Below are 15,019 nucleotides of genomic sequence, written 5' to 3'. Positions count from 1 at the left end.
TCTAATCCAATCCGCCAGAACGGATGAATCTCAGCCAATAAGATTGGCTGTTTTGATCTAATTAGACTAGCCAATCGGTGCTTACATGGTAAACCCATTGTACTAGTAAAATAGTTAGTGCATACACTAATAGGGGCCTGGGGGGTAGCCTGATCTGCATAGAATCGCTGTTTATCGATTAATCTTAGCGAATACCGCGATATTCGCTTATTAATATAGATATATAGCTAATCAGATAGATCAGGTGATTTGATTATGTAAAAGCTCCTGATACTGATTATATAATAAAATATTGTGTCCCGAACAGAAATTCTATTGTGTCCCGATCAATTCCTGCGGCTCGGCCGTGAATTACGTTAGTTAACTAACGTAATTCCTGCCCGACCGGGCTACCCGGCCGACCGGGCCACCCTACCCTATTAGGAAATTTTAAATCTTAATATCTTAACTAAAACGTATTAATTTAGCTATATCTAGCGGTTTTTATAATAATTAACCTTATATCCAACCTACCTATACCTACTATACTTCGGTAGAGCTTTTCTAATTAGCTAAGCTAGTTAAATAGCCTTATCGCCTTACGGCTGTACTACTACTAGAGTATCTTTAATTAGCTAATTTAGCTACTGAACTAGCTATAGGTCCTCTTCGACCGTAAGGCCTCCTTCGTATACTATCTATTATTTAGATCGTATACATTTTTAGCGTATTTTCTGATTTACTATATATAGATCGCTGTTTTCCTACGCTAATAGTACGGCCCCGTAAAGCGATATATAAGCGCCTTTAATAATCTAATCTAGTACGGTTTTTAATAGGCTCGGAGGGCTATTTAACCGATATCTTAATAGATCCTTTAATATCGAAGCTGATTTTTGTAATTAGACGACCGTTCTAGGTATTTTTAGGCTAAATTAGCTGTAGCTAGTAGTTAGCCTGCTATTTAGTAGTAATAGCGTTCGGAGTAAGATATTAAGCTTCGAAAGCACTCGATCTACGTCGACTGGAATAAGACCGGTAGCAGCGAAGCTATTTTAAATAATATAAGGTTAAAAGGCCTCCGTACGCGCCCGGGCGTACTCTACGAGGAAATCGAACTTATCGATATAGTTATACGACGTACGAGTAAGATCGCTTACGTAGCGACCGTATACGCATTTTAATATAGTAAAATACCTAATATTAAGCGGTTATAAAAGATGCGAAGAGTGTAGAGGTATATAAAGTAGTATAATATGATTTTCTATGTAGATCTAGTCGAATTAAGATATAAGATAGCTACCGTAGCCGTCAAGAATTAAGAGTCGATATTTCCCTTTTATACGTATCGTCGTCGCTAGAATGAATAGCTTCTGTAGCTACCGAAGGCTAATTTTATCGGTAGTCTAGCCGTTTAGCGAGACCTCGATACGCTAATCTTTTAGAAGATAAAGCTTCTCGTCGAACCACGACGCTATAAAGTTTTTACCTTTAAATATTACGTACGGTAGTAGCGAGTAGCTATCAGCGCTTACTGCTTCGACCGTAGTAACCTATTTACGATTACCTAGTTATAAAATCGATCGCCGACTATAATATTCCGCCCTTATAATAACCTTTTATATAGCTATAATCCCTATAGCGAAGCCGGTCTCGTTAAAGTTATAGATATCCTCCGGTTAGATACCGTATGCGTCGACGATATCTTAGACGGTCGTAAACTAAGCTTATAGTAATTTTAGGTCTTCGTTTTAGGTGCGTTAGTAATCGTAGTGTCTAGAGAAGGCCGAACGAAGCTTAGGGCGTCTTTAGACGAAGGTTAATGACTAGTTCTTACCTACCGTAGGCGGAGGGTCTTTATTACGTATAGCTAATAGAATATTAGCTATTTTATGTATAGTAGAGGGCCTAGGCGCTATACTACGTATATCTATAGAGATTATCTACTTAGTAAGCGAATCCTCTTCGTATTAGGTTAATTTATGACTAGATAGGCGTATATCGACGTGTAGGAGCCGGCTAGTAGTGTAGTATTATAGTATAGTACGAGGTATTACGTATAGCTTCGCTACTATACGTATAGACTCGATACGACTATTTTTAATATTATTAAGGGCTAATAAGATCTTGCCCTCTTGATTAGTCGATTTCTGTACGGATTCAGAGCGAATTAGTAGTATAGTAGGTGGTTAAATTAGGTAGGTAGTTTAGAAGATACGTTTTTTAATAGGCCGACCGAGCTACCCTATTAAAAAACGTATCTTCTAACCTACCTACCTAATTTAACTACCTACTATACTACTAATTCGCTCTAGATCTACTTAGAAATTAGCTAATTAAGAGGGTAAGATCTTATTAGCCCTTAACGATATCAAAAATAGTTATATCGAGTCTATACGTATAGTAGCGAAGCTATACGTAATACCTCGCACTATACTATAATACCGTACTATCAGCCGCCTCCTATACGTCGATATACGCCTATCTAGTTATAAATTAACCTAATACGAAGAGGATTCGCTTACTAAGTAGATAATCTCTATAGATATATATAGTGTAGCGCCTAGGCCCTCTATAGTACGAGAAATAGCTAATATTCTACTAGCTATATATAGTAAAGACCCTCTAGCTACTATAGGTAAAAATTAGCTATTAAGCTTCGTATAATAACGCCCTAAGCTTCGTTTAGTATTCTCTAGACGCTATGATTACTAAAAAGCCTAAAACGAAGACCCTACCTTACTATAAGCCTAGTTTACGACCGTATAAGATATTATCGACATAAATAGTATCTAACTAGAGGATATCTATAACTTTAATAAGACCGGCTTCGCTATAGGGATTATAGCTATACAGAAGATCGTTATAAGGGCGGAATATTATAGTCGGCGATCGATTTTATAACCGGGTAATTATAAATAGGTTATAGCGGTCGAAGCAGTTAGCGCTAATAGCTACTCGCTACTACTATACGTAATATTTAAAAGTAAAAACTTTATAGCGTTATAGTTCGACGAGAAGCTTCTAAAAGATTAGCGTATCGAGGTCTCGCTAAACGGCTAGACTATCGATAAAATTAGCCTTCGGTAGCTACAGAAGCTATTTATTCCAGCGACGACGATACGTACGAAGGGGAAATATCGACTCTTAATTCTTAACGGCCACGGTAGCTATCTTATACCTTAATTCGACCAGATCTACATAGAAAATTATATTATACTACTTTATATACCTCTACACTCTTCGCATCTTTTACAACCGCTTAATATTAGGTATTTTACTATATTAAAACGTACATACAGTCGCTACGTAAGCGATCTTACTCGTACGTCGTATAACTATATCGACAAGTTCGATTTCCTCGCAGAGTACGCCCGGGTACGCACGGAGGCCTTTCAACCTTATATTATTCAAAATAGCTTCGCTGCTACCGGTCTTATTCCAGTCGACGCAGATCGAGTGCTTTCGAAGCTCAATATCTTACTCCGAACGCCATCGTCACTAAATAGCAGACTAACCACTAGCTGCAGCCAATTTAGCCCAAAAACACCCAGGACGGTCGTGCAATTGCAAAAATCAGCTTCGATATTAAAGGATCTATTAAGATATCGGTCAAATAGCCCTCCGAGCCCATCAAAAACCGTGCTAGATCAGATTATCAAAGGCGCTTACATATCGCTTCACGGGGCCGCGCTATTAGCGCAGGAAAACAGCGATCTACACACAGCGAATTAGAAAATACGCCAAAAACGCACACGATCTAAACAACAGATAGTGCACGAAGGAGGCCTCACGGTCAAAGAGGGCCTACAGCTAGTTCAGCAGCTGAATCAGCCAATTGAAGACACTCTAGTAGTAGTGCAGCCGTAGGGCGATGAGGCTATTCAACTAGCTCAGCCAATCAGAAAAGCTCCACCGAAGTGTAGTGGGTGTGGGCAGGTCGGACATAAGGTTAATTATTGTAAAAACCGCTAGATATAGCTAAATTGATACGTTTTGGTTAAGATATTAAGATTCAAAATTTCCTAATGGGGTAGGGTGGCTCGGTCGGCCGGGTGGCTCGGTCGGGCGGGAATTACGTTACTGGTTACATAATAAAATGTTGTGCCCCGAACAGAAATTCTGTTGTGTCCCGATCAATTCCCCCGAGCCGCTCACCCCACCGAAAAACACGAATCTACGCGTACCTACCTTATTCAACTACCCACCATGCCACCAGAACGTATGCAAAAATCGCGAAACTCTATCAAGCAGGGGGGCAAGATCTTATTAGCCCTCGAGGCTATTAAAAACGGCCAATTTCCATCGATACGTGCGGCTGCAACAGTATACGGCACCCCCCCCCTTAACGCTTAGGGATCGCGCCAACGGGGTAACTCCACGCGTCGATAAACGCCTAAATGGCCATAAATTGACCCAATTAGAAGAGGATTCGCTTGTTGAATGGATTCTCTCTATATGTTCGCGTGGTGCAGCGCCTAGGCCTGCTACCGTACCAGAAATGGCCAATATTCTACTTGCTGCGCGCGGAATAACCCCTCCGCCTACTATTAGTGTTAACTGGTTATCAAGTTTTATTAAACACGCTAAGAGGGCAACTAGCGGCAACTGCATAAAAGGCAAGGACATGGTGCTCAGGCGGGGTATCGCGAAATCTTTCCCTTGATCGAATTATAGAAAAGCACATTTTAGGTAGGGCAGATCCCCTCTGGGTGAATATTCAGGTGGGTGAACTACCGCCTGAAGCCGCCTGAAGCCCGGGTGCGTAAAGCGGCGAGCCGCCCACGAGAAAACACTGGGCGCTAGGTAAACATCGCCATAGTAATGCTGTTGTATGTTTTGTTCCATCGTTTTTGATGGAGGAAGTGTGCCCTTAGGTCTTTTCAAGATTGTTGGATACCCACTGCCCTGGTCATCAAGGGACTTATAGTATGAGTTTCATCTAGTATCGCGACCACCGCGTCCACGTCCACGTCCATGACTGCGACGAGCAGAGCCTCGACTATAGCCATTTACACGACTACGACCCCGATAAGGACCTCGACGCGAGTTTTCGTCGTTAGGGTGCTAGTTATCACCGCCGGGACGGTGGTATAGGTAATAACTGTGGGATTGGTCGTGGGTTGGAGCTTCGTAGCTGTTTATATAGTCTGATTGAGGGTATAGAATATCCTTATCTCGCTTCCCCTAGTAGCGCCTCTTGTGGCTTTTATTTATAAACTAGCTTTCCTATTCGCCCTTATACGAGTTGTCTTCACGCATAAGATAACTTTCTCTCTGACGATAGTATTAAATATCATTGCTATTCCAGCTAGAACAGGCTGCCAGTTTTATATCGTACCTACATCGGCTAGATGTGAACCTCTGGAAAGGTAATCTACTTCGTCTTGACGCCGGATATCCTCCCCTTTGTTTTAATAACCATAAGCGGACTTGAGGGACGAATAACTTATCTAAGGCGCATGATTCATTCGTAGTAATGAGTCGAAGCGCTTCCTCTATTTACGGCGTCCATCGTAAAGTATCTTGACGCCCAAGATAGGACAAGATATTGAGAAAGTCAAATGTTAGTAACGCTGAGCCCCAAGCACAAGACTCCTGTCGAGTCGAAAAGAAACAGGAAAAGGCGAAAACAGAAAAGCACAAAAAAGGAGACTAGCGTAGTTCGACCCCAGACTACGAGAAAAAACAAATTGGGTTGGGAACGATTTGTTTTTGCTAATCGTGTCACTCGTTTCCCATTCCCAAGTAGCCCACTGACCCGTAGGACACCTAGTTCCTTCTATCTATTACTTATTACCCACGTGAGGGGAAAAAAAGGAAGGCACCCGCCAGGAGACCGCAGAAATACTAGACCCGATATGTTGCGTCATGACGGCGCGCATTCTGTGGATATCGTTAGTATAGCCTTATAGCGAGAGAAGAAGTAGCATGGAAAATCCACCAGTGAAGAAGAGCGAAACCGATTTATTTGATCACTTATCTGCGTGCTGACACCTCGCTAAATCTTTCCCTGCTGAAATCCACAAATATGAACTTTTGTTTAGGTGAAGGGCTAAAGGGGCGTCCGTTCGGGCGGTGTTACGACTCGCACCTAGACCCGCTGGCCTAATAGGGATGCGGCCGAATTGGAGATAGTGTGCTAAGTTGGATAATAGAAAGGAAAATTGGCTAAATATATTTGCTCCTGTTTGCATAATTTTCCCCTTGTCTGAAGTCCCGATACCCCTACTGTTACAGCACTCTTAGTGAGTGTAAACTGCATATTCACTATTCGTTCTCATCATCCTCCCAGGTAGCTGACTGTATGAATGGCTCCTCTACCAACTTCACACCCGCCCTTTCAATCTCTGCGGATACTGTGACAAAATGCTCCTTGTAAGAGTCGGTCGCCTCCATAGGCAATGTCAGGTGGATCTCTTGAAGAGCTGGTAGCTGAGACTTCTTGGCGAAAAAGTCATGAAACATGACCTCGAGTGCCTTTGCCTCATCGCTTGTTCCGTGGGAAACGAAAGAAAGCTGCGAAACCGAAGCAGGTATGATGTCACTGATCAAGGACTCGGGAGAGGTTGGAGTAACGGCGGTAAGATTGCAAACTGCAATTTTGAAGGGGAGCTCAAGTCTTTGTAGCCTCTGAAAGCCACATATTGATACCTTGCCGGGGGTGATAGAGACGTGATCTTCCGCATCGACGAGTAAAGAAAGATCTATGAGGTGGTTCCCGACGTTTTGCTCGATTGCTAGGAGGAACTGGCAGAGATCCCAGCCCTGCTGAGGATCACTATCTTCTGCTCTTGCATACAAGCACCTGAACGTCTTGAGATTAGGGGTGCATTGAAGAACACTCGCAATAGCTGCCTCATCAATAGAAGCATCTATGAGAGAGATATTTTCAAGGGCTGCATATTCAAACGGGGCGTTTCCGTAGCTGCCACCTGTACCTTTGCAGATATATCCTCCAAAAGATTGGACGTTTGGCAAGGCCAGAAGAGGCCGTGCCCAGTCTAGATCAAATCTGTTCTCTGCACAGCCATTGCCTACCAGGCTGGTGACCGCCGCAAGGCTAGACCCACTACCAGGGGCATTCCTAGCTTTCGAAATAATAATATCAATAAGTTTGTCGGGTGCGGTCTGTGGCTTCCACCATCGAGGTAGCTGGAGAGTCTTTAGATGAGGAAGGAGGGTTAAAGCAAAAGCGGCAGCATGTTGTGAATAGCGAGCGGCGTTGAGGTCCTCCTCGATTGCAGCGTAGTATTCCTTCCAGTCAAGGCCTGCTTGCTTTAGGTCGGAAGAATCGGCAAGCATTTTCATCACAGCTTCTTCACGGCTATTATCTGTTGCGTATTGCCGCGATAAGCCTTTCGTGATTCGGCTGTCGTGATTGAAGTCGGCATGTTGAATATAGCGCGCGACAACGGGCTCCATTGCGATGCGCCCGATCAAATTGAACGCTGAGCTGATTGTGTCGGGCAGTAGAAGTAGCGCCGGATTACTCTTGACCAGCTGGCTCGGATTTGTCTTGTAGTAATAGAAGTCCTGGAATTGACGGCGCAGTCTGTTGTGGTACTCAATGAATGGAGCACAAACCGCATGCATCCGCTTGCAAGTTAATGCAAGGCTCTCGAAACCCTCTGGCAAGACATATTCGGCGACGGTCTCAAGGAGCTCGTTTGGGAAATGCAATAACTCCATCAGTAGTAGAGAGGAGTATTAAGATGAAAATGGTCTTTGCTGGCAGACTGAGTGCTCGTTGATGCTTCAAGGATAAAGTTCGGTTGGGGAATGGCCGCTGCTAGATACCTGTTCTCGCGGCGGCAAACACCTCCTGATCCAAACTCACCGAGAAATCAAAAGATTTTCAGCAAGAAGGGGGCATTTATTTGATGATTCATGAATGGCCAGTGAACATCTCTTGATTCCTGTGGGGTGCGGTACTAATTACTTTCAGGTCGGCCCCAGCCGTCGGATGCCCGGCGATTGTGGGCTTAAGTAAGCGTTTCTGGTCAATTTTCTCAGACTGCCCGCTGCAAACACGTTGATCCATGCCTAACTTGGGGTCTGAGTAGTTGTCGTACGTACTGGACTTTACTCCGTACTATTGTGGAGTCCATACAATCACTGCACGTCAATGGCCCCCAAGGTAGCGGGCCTGGTTCTTCCATCTCCACCGTCGGCCCCGTCTTCGGAGGTTGATGCGTCCCACTCGCTTACTCGTTTCCAATAATAGAACTAGAAATCTTATATTCCCATTCACTGTTTAATTTAGCCCTACTAATTACAAGTAGGAATATTCAGCTTCAGCCCGTTCTGCCTAGGGACTCTTATGGTACATGTCATGGATGGATCATACGCAATGAGTGGAGGATAAACGATAGACCGGATCCACATAGCGTATCTGGGTTCTTCTGGACGCGAGGACTTTGCTTCCTCGCGCTACGTCTTGTATCTAGAGTCGAATAGTCGTTCTTTATACTGATCATTTATCTCGAGACACTATCTACCTCTATGTATACCCAATCCCTCGGAAGGCCGAAACTAACCGCCTCAACACAATCTCTTATTGTCTTCCATAGAAATAAGCTGGTATGATTTCACCCGCCCACTTACTCACTTTTACCACTTAGCAACGCGTAGCACATCTACCTATATGTATACCATATTCCTATCCGAGAAATCTAGGATTCATCAACATCATAGGTATAGTTGTAGTCCGGCTACGTTGATTGAAATGCCTGTCACAGGCGTCTCCAGTCATCAGGCAGAGCATTGTACGAGTAGTAGTAGTAGTAGTGGTGGTAGTGGTAGTAGTAGTATCATTTACCCTCACCCCTTGCGAATTTTAAACTCTGGCAGATTGTATATACAGATGATCATAGCCCCTCCGCCTTCTCGCATATAACATCGATTGCCTCTCCCAGCTCGATATCTCCCACAGCAAACTCCGGCGCCACAATCGCCAGGGAGTCAACCATGGCCTCCAGCATCTCACATGCAAAGGCGCCCCCACCGTTGCTGTCAAATGAGTAATTAACATCGAGGTAGTCCGAAGCTCCCGCATCGTGCTCTCTCCACCAGGGGTTGTAGTAGTTGACTCCGGCAAATCCAACCGTGTTGCAAAATGTTACATCAGTGTGTCTGTCAGGGGGCATGATATCCCCGCGCTTGACGAAAGATGGCAGCCATTTGGCCCACCGAGACGTATCATCTCGTTTTCTATACTCCTCCGTATCATAATCCACTTTATAGCAGTTCTTACCCGACGCCGCATTCATTGCTGTCAAGGCTGCGCTTCGGATCATGGCATCCCGCAGGGAAGTGACGTTGTACTGACTGGCTTCGACCTTGACGTCTATCGTGCCTTCAGCAAGGAAACCAGCATTGACGTAGGGGACATTCTTGATTTTCGCAGTTCCGGTCTCACACCCGGTCATGCTCGTTGTCTGTGTGACGGAGGGACACAAGGATTCCAGCGCCTTCGATATGCCAGTGTAGAGTGCCGAACCAGTCATGGTGCCCACATGGACTGAAGAGCTCCCGGCCTGGACAGTCACTGCTCCTGTCTGTACGACACAGTTTTTTATGGAGGTGCATTCATCCTCGTTGTTGACCACGGGAGTGCACACCTGGCAATGCTTCGTATCCGTTGTGGCGGGACCCAGGTGTGGAGTCGTCGTAATATGCCCACTTGTTGGGATGGCAGTGTAGTCACAACTCTGGGTTACCATTGTGACGTGGGTCGGGGTCAAGAGAGGTAGTGTGACGCCGTTGCAGATGCATTGGGCAGAGTTGAGGCCCTCATCGGGATCTGCATCCTTCATTGAGCAAGAAGGCTTGGATGTGGTTTTCGGTTTGCAAGCTTTGGTTGTTCGCTTGACCAGCCCCGTGTTGGCTGGATCGCCTGCCATGAAAGCTGTGATGGTTGGTGTTGGTGCTTCATCAGTTTCTTTCATATTGAGGTAATCGCGTTTGTGGCCGTCATTTTCAACGACGCTTCTCCAAGACTCGAGATTGCTTGGATTGATATCATCGGCAGTGCCATCATGAGACAACACTAGATTCCCGTCACGATGAGTATCTGGAAAGGATCGGTCTGCAGGTGCAGCAGAGGCAGTAAATAGCATTGGAATAATAGTCCAGAGTAAATGCATGGCGGGCAACTTCTTCGCGATATGATAAAATAATTTTGAACGATGCAAGAACAGGAACAAGCTCTATTTATATGCCCTACGGACACGGTAAACCCATAACCTTGCTAGGCATATCTGCTCAAGGGGACAGGAGAATGGAGCCACGGTGTGGAGAGAACGAACGGGTTCCGGCCGCAAGTATCATGAGACGATATCGTCTGAAGATGAAAATTCGATGGCCATCAAGGACGGGACTCGAACTGAACCAAACAAGGGGCCAAAATGGATGATGCCGGTTCTTATTGGGCCGATATACATAGAACGCCTTACATAGATGTTAGGTCGGCCCCAACGATGCCGTGAAACCATGGCCAATCTCTATAATTTTGGGCTAATAGCTGCTGCGGATAGGGCTCTTTGCAAGGCTGACTTCGCCGATGTCGAGATTATCACCGGTTTAGAAGAAGTTTCAGAAAATAGGGGCTAAAGCTATGGAAAAACAACAACTTCAGCGCCAAATTGAACTTTTGAAATATCTCAGGAACCAGACCAGTTAGCGAGTAACAGACCACGGCAAATTTCATCTAACTCCCTGCGCTACACCTTGATACCGGCATTGACCCTGTCAGGCCAGTATCATGGTGGTACGCGCGCAAAAGGGTGTTGGGCCTGTCCCGTCAGGGGCGCCCGGAGGCCCATCGAAATCTCTGCCATCGAACCGTAAGCGCGTACTAAACGCCAATCATGATGCACAAGCACTATTAAAAGCACTGTGCAGCAAGCAGAACGGGGTAAAGGCCCCAGAGACACAGTATTCCAAGATCGCCGACTTCCTGAAGCGTATAGAGGCGTTAACGAAGGACCTCCTATTAACACCGCTGCAGACGGACTAGTAAGCAGAACTCACCGCGATCCGTAAAGATATACAGGATATTAAGATAGCAGTCGAACCGCCGGCGAGATAGACCGTCAGATCCTTCGCTGAGTAAGCCAGAAGGGCGCCAGCGCCCGTATACTATCTATCCTCCTCCCCTAGCTCGTCCGATTCTACGCCTATACGAGTCTCGGAAGTAGTACGTAACCGGGAAGTAGTCGTATACTTAGGAGACCGCTTATAGGTTAGCCTATTCCGTAGGATAATTAGCGCTAAACTTACTAAGCGTACTAACTAGATAAGGGCTAAAGCCGCATAATCCGCCTACGACCCGATACCGGTACTCGCCTAGGTAATAATCCTAGCGTCCCGATAGCTTAAATCGGGTAATATCCGGTTCACCGTACGTAACGTAAAAGAGGCAGAGATCTTACGGATATACCGTAAGAAGTAGACTAAGGGGCTCTATAAGACCGCCTTCGTCTACCTACCGACGTAGGGAGTAGTAGTTCACGACGTTAACGTACGCTCTCTAAGAATTAACCGGGCGTCGGAGGACTTACCGTAAGAGACGGTAATTAAAGACCTACTAGCGGAGAATATCTAGTTCTAGGGAACGAAGGCAAAGATAGCTAAGATCTATTAGCTAAAGATTCCGTCGGGTAAGAGCGGCTCCCTTATCCTTAAATTTACCTCGCTAGTCCCTATAAATACGGCTATTAGCTACAGAGTCCTATAGGACTATAATAACCTAATAGCGGTCTTATACGACTATAAGTCTCGCCTACGATAGTACTTTAACTATTAAAAGTTTAGATATATAGGAACCGCCTATTCCTAACCTATTAGATACGTATACTATACAGAGGGCTATTAGTCTTGGGATTGCCCTTCGAAGGATATACGCGAAAAATATAAATATACTAACTACGAAGGCGTATACGCTATATAGAGTTAGGACTATTAACTTCGTATCTAGAAGGTTAAGCGGATAAATAAGCGAGCTAAATACTAGAGAAGATTTTATCTAGTCCCTACGCCGTTTAGCATCCGATAGCTACCGGCGAACCTATAGCCCTCCTCCGTTAGCTTATAGGGAACCTCCTAAAGCTTATCTAGCGAAGAGCTTAGCGATACGAGTAGCGATATACTAGCTATATAGCCTAATAACAAAGGCTCGTAGGATACCGGTCCTATCCTATCTCGATCCGCCTAAAACGTAGCTACGCCGGTTACTAAGGCGGCGGCTACTAAAACTACTAAAACTATAAAGAATAAAACTAAGATAGCTAGTAAGCCGGTAATAGCTACCGACACTAAGTCGATAACAGCTCTAGTAAATAATAGTATAGAATAAGGATAAAAACCGTTAGATTCGATAGATACTAGGGTAGATAAAGCCGAGGAAGAACCTACCTCTAAACTTATATAAGCCTACCCTAAGCTAAATTTAGCGGAGATAGGAATAGAAGAGGCTATAGAAGCCTATACTATATTAAACTCGACCGATACAGAGGCAGAAAAGGCTAAAGTAGGCGAGGCTAGAGTAGAGGAGGCTAAAGAGGAAGAGGCTAGAGAGAAAGAACCTAGAGAGGAACTTATACCTAAATCCTTATAGATTCGCCCTATAATCCCCTTAATCTCGCTTAAATTACTTAATAACTACTAATTTAGGCCGAGCGATAACGTTATACAGTACTAACTAGTCTTTTACCGAACCTTCCCTCCTGTATTATCTAAATCCGAAGCAGCTAGAGAGCGAACCGCTAAAGTACGTACTACCTATATAAAGGCTATAGAGGAAAAGAAATTATAATTAACTAGCGAAGGAAAACGGTCCGGGGACTCCTAGTTAGGGGACTCGAGTAATAGAAGATTAGTAAAGATATCGAAACTAATCGAGAACGTAAACCGGCGAAGGGTAGAATTAATATCCGAAGCTAAGAATGATATATAAGAACCTAAAGGCTAATTAGTACTATATAATACTAACGAACCGTCGATATCCTCTCTCTCTTCCCTACCGGAATAGCTATCTAACTAGGAGTTCTAACTATTATCGCTACTATTAGTACTATCGCTACCGGATCGACCTAGCTCGCTACTAGAGATAAGTAGTAGGAAGCGGAAGAAGCTATATAGTAAAAACCGCTAAAAGGAAAAGCTAGGAGCGTAGAAAACCCCGAGGAAACTAGCCCCGTCTAAACGTTAATAAATTAGTATAATCGGTAATAATATATACTAAGAGAACTTAAAATATACTAATATAATATAAACCGATAGAAAGATAAGATAATAGCTTAATTTCTAAAAGACCCGGAGGTTCTCTTAGTAGATATTATCGCTATCTAAGAGCCGTAGAAATTAGAATTCAAAGATAACACTTACCGGCCTTACTAATATACCTATAACCTCCTCCGACCCCCGATAGACCCGAGCCTACCCGTCGAAGCAGCTCGTATATATATCTATATATTTATATTAAAGAAACTAGGCGAGTATACCTACGTTATCTACTCCCGTAACCTATAAGAGCTCTAGATAACGCTAGTCGACGGCGAAGAGCTTCGGCTATTTAATCTATATAACAAGAGAGGCAGCTAGGGAGCCTTAGATCTATTAAAAGAACTTATACCGTTAGCCAGAGAACGTTAGAAGGGCGTCTCTTACCTAATTATAGGTAACTATAACCTATACTACCCGGTATAGGAAGGCGATAGGGTCTAATAGCTAGAGCCTAAAGCCGATAAGCTACTCGACCTAATAGCCGTTACTGTATTAGATCCGTAGCTACCCCTAGATATAATCACTAGGCGCGATAAGGACTTAGTAACGACTATCGACTTAGTTTTAGCTATAGCTAACCTACGTATACGCCTAGTAAGCTATACGGTAACGGAGAAAGTATATACCGACTCGGATTACCTCCCTATATATACTATAATAGATATCTCGCCTATCCTAGCCGAGGAAAACCTACGGAGGAACTAGAAGGCGATAGACGTAGAGAAGTTTCTAAAATTTATCGAACTAAACCTATATTAAATTAGTAGTAATAGTAATAGCCTCTAAACCCCGTAATAGATCGACGACGCTACCGACTACCTTATACGTATCGTCTAATAAGGTATCTAGGCGTCTATACCCTTCGCTAGACTATCTAAATAGTCTTAGCCCGAGTAGACCCCTAAGTATACCGAGGCTATTAAAGAGATATACTATATATTCCGTCGATATAAGAGGGATAGTATAATAGAGAAGGACTAGAACGAATATAAAGAACTAAAGAATAAGAAAGGGAAGATAATTAATAGGGCTCTAAGAAACGGCTTCTGTAGCTAGGTAAGATAGATAGTAGAAGATAGTCCCCGTAGTCTCTAGAAGGTCTCTAAATAGATATATATATATAACTAGCCGGCCTACCGTAACGTCCTAATACTTAACGGGAGAGATAGCCCGGTAAAGACGAACTAGTAGAAAGTAGAGACCCTCCGCTAGGTATTCTTTCCTTAGCTACCGGAGGCCGACCTCTCTAATATCCCTAATACGTACTTACCGAAACAGCTAGACTTCCCTATTATTACCTAATAGGAGGTTAAGGACGCTATTAAGAGAATACCGCCTAATAAAGTACCTAGTAAGGATACAATCCCGAACCGTATATAGAAGATCTTAGTAGATAGCTACGAGTTCGTAGCTACTCTAATAGCTATCTTCGATATATATATATAAATAGGCTTTAATCCTCGCTACTTCTAGCACTCGATTACCGTTACGCTGCTAAAGGGAGGACTAAGAGACTTCCGTAAACTAAAGTCCTAGCGCCTAATCGCCCTACTAAATACCCTCGGCAAGATACTAGAGTTAGTCATCGCTATTCGTATTACGTAGACAGTAGAGGAATATAAGCTCCTACTAAGGACCTATCTAGGTAGAAGGAAAAGTATTAGTATCGACTATACTATATAGATAATCCTTAATATAGTATATACCATATAGGGATACGACTAGGTAGTCTCTGCGCTATTTTTAGACGTTA

At 43.9% G+C, this 15,019-nt stretch overlaps 2 protein-coding genes across 2 annotated transcripts; both read right to left on the bottom strand.

Annotated features, from left to right (window-relative positions):
* Positions 1–6,249: 6,249 nt before the first annotated feature.
* On the bottom strand, positions 6,250–7,671 carry N7482_003759 (F-box protein; the record flags this gene model as incomplete). The annotated part of the gene is made up of 1 exon (XM_056685884.1): positions 6,250–7,671. One exon carries the CDS (start codon positions 7,669–7,671, stop codon positions 6,250–6,252), a length of 1,422 nt encoding a protein of 473 aa, XP_056544626.1.
* A 1,178-nt stretch (positions 7,672–8,849) lies between these two features.
* On the bottom strand, positions 8,850–10,127 carry N7482_003758 (uncharacterized protein; the record flags this gene model as incomplete). Its single annotated transcript, XM_056685883.1, has 1 exon — positions 8,850–10,127. The coding sequence occupies one exon, from the start codon at positions 10,125–10,127 to the stop codon at positions 8,850–8,852; it is 1,278 nt and encodes a 425-aa protein (XP_056544625.1).
* Positions 10,128–15,019: the final 4,892 nt, after the last annotated feature.

This window comes from Penicillium canariense (genome assembly GCF_028826845.1).
Source record: "Penicillium canariense strain IBT 26290 chromosome Unknown utg000002l_segment0_segment0, whole genome shotgun sequence".
NCBI lineage: Eukaryota > Fungi > Ascomycota > Eurotiomycetes > Eurotiales > Aspergillaceae > Penicillium > Penicillium canariense.
The sequence above is the reverse complement of the archived record's forward strand: the minus strand, read 5'-3'. Positions and strand labels throughout refer to the sequence as shown.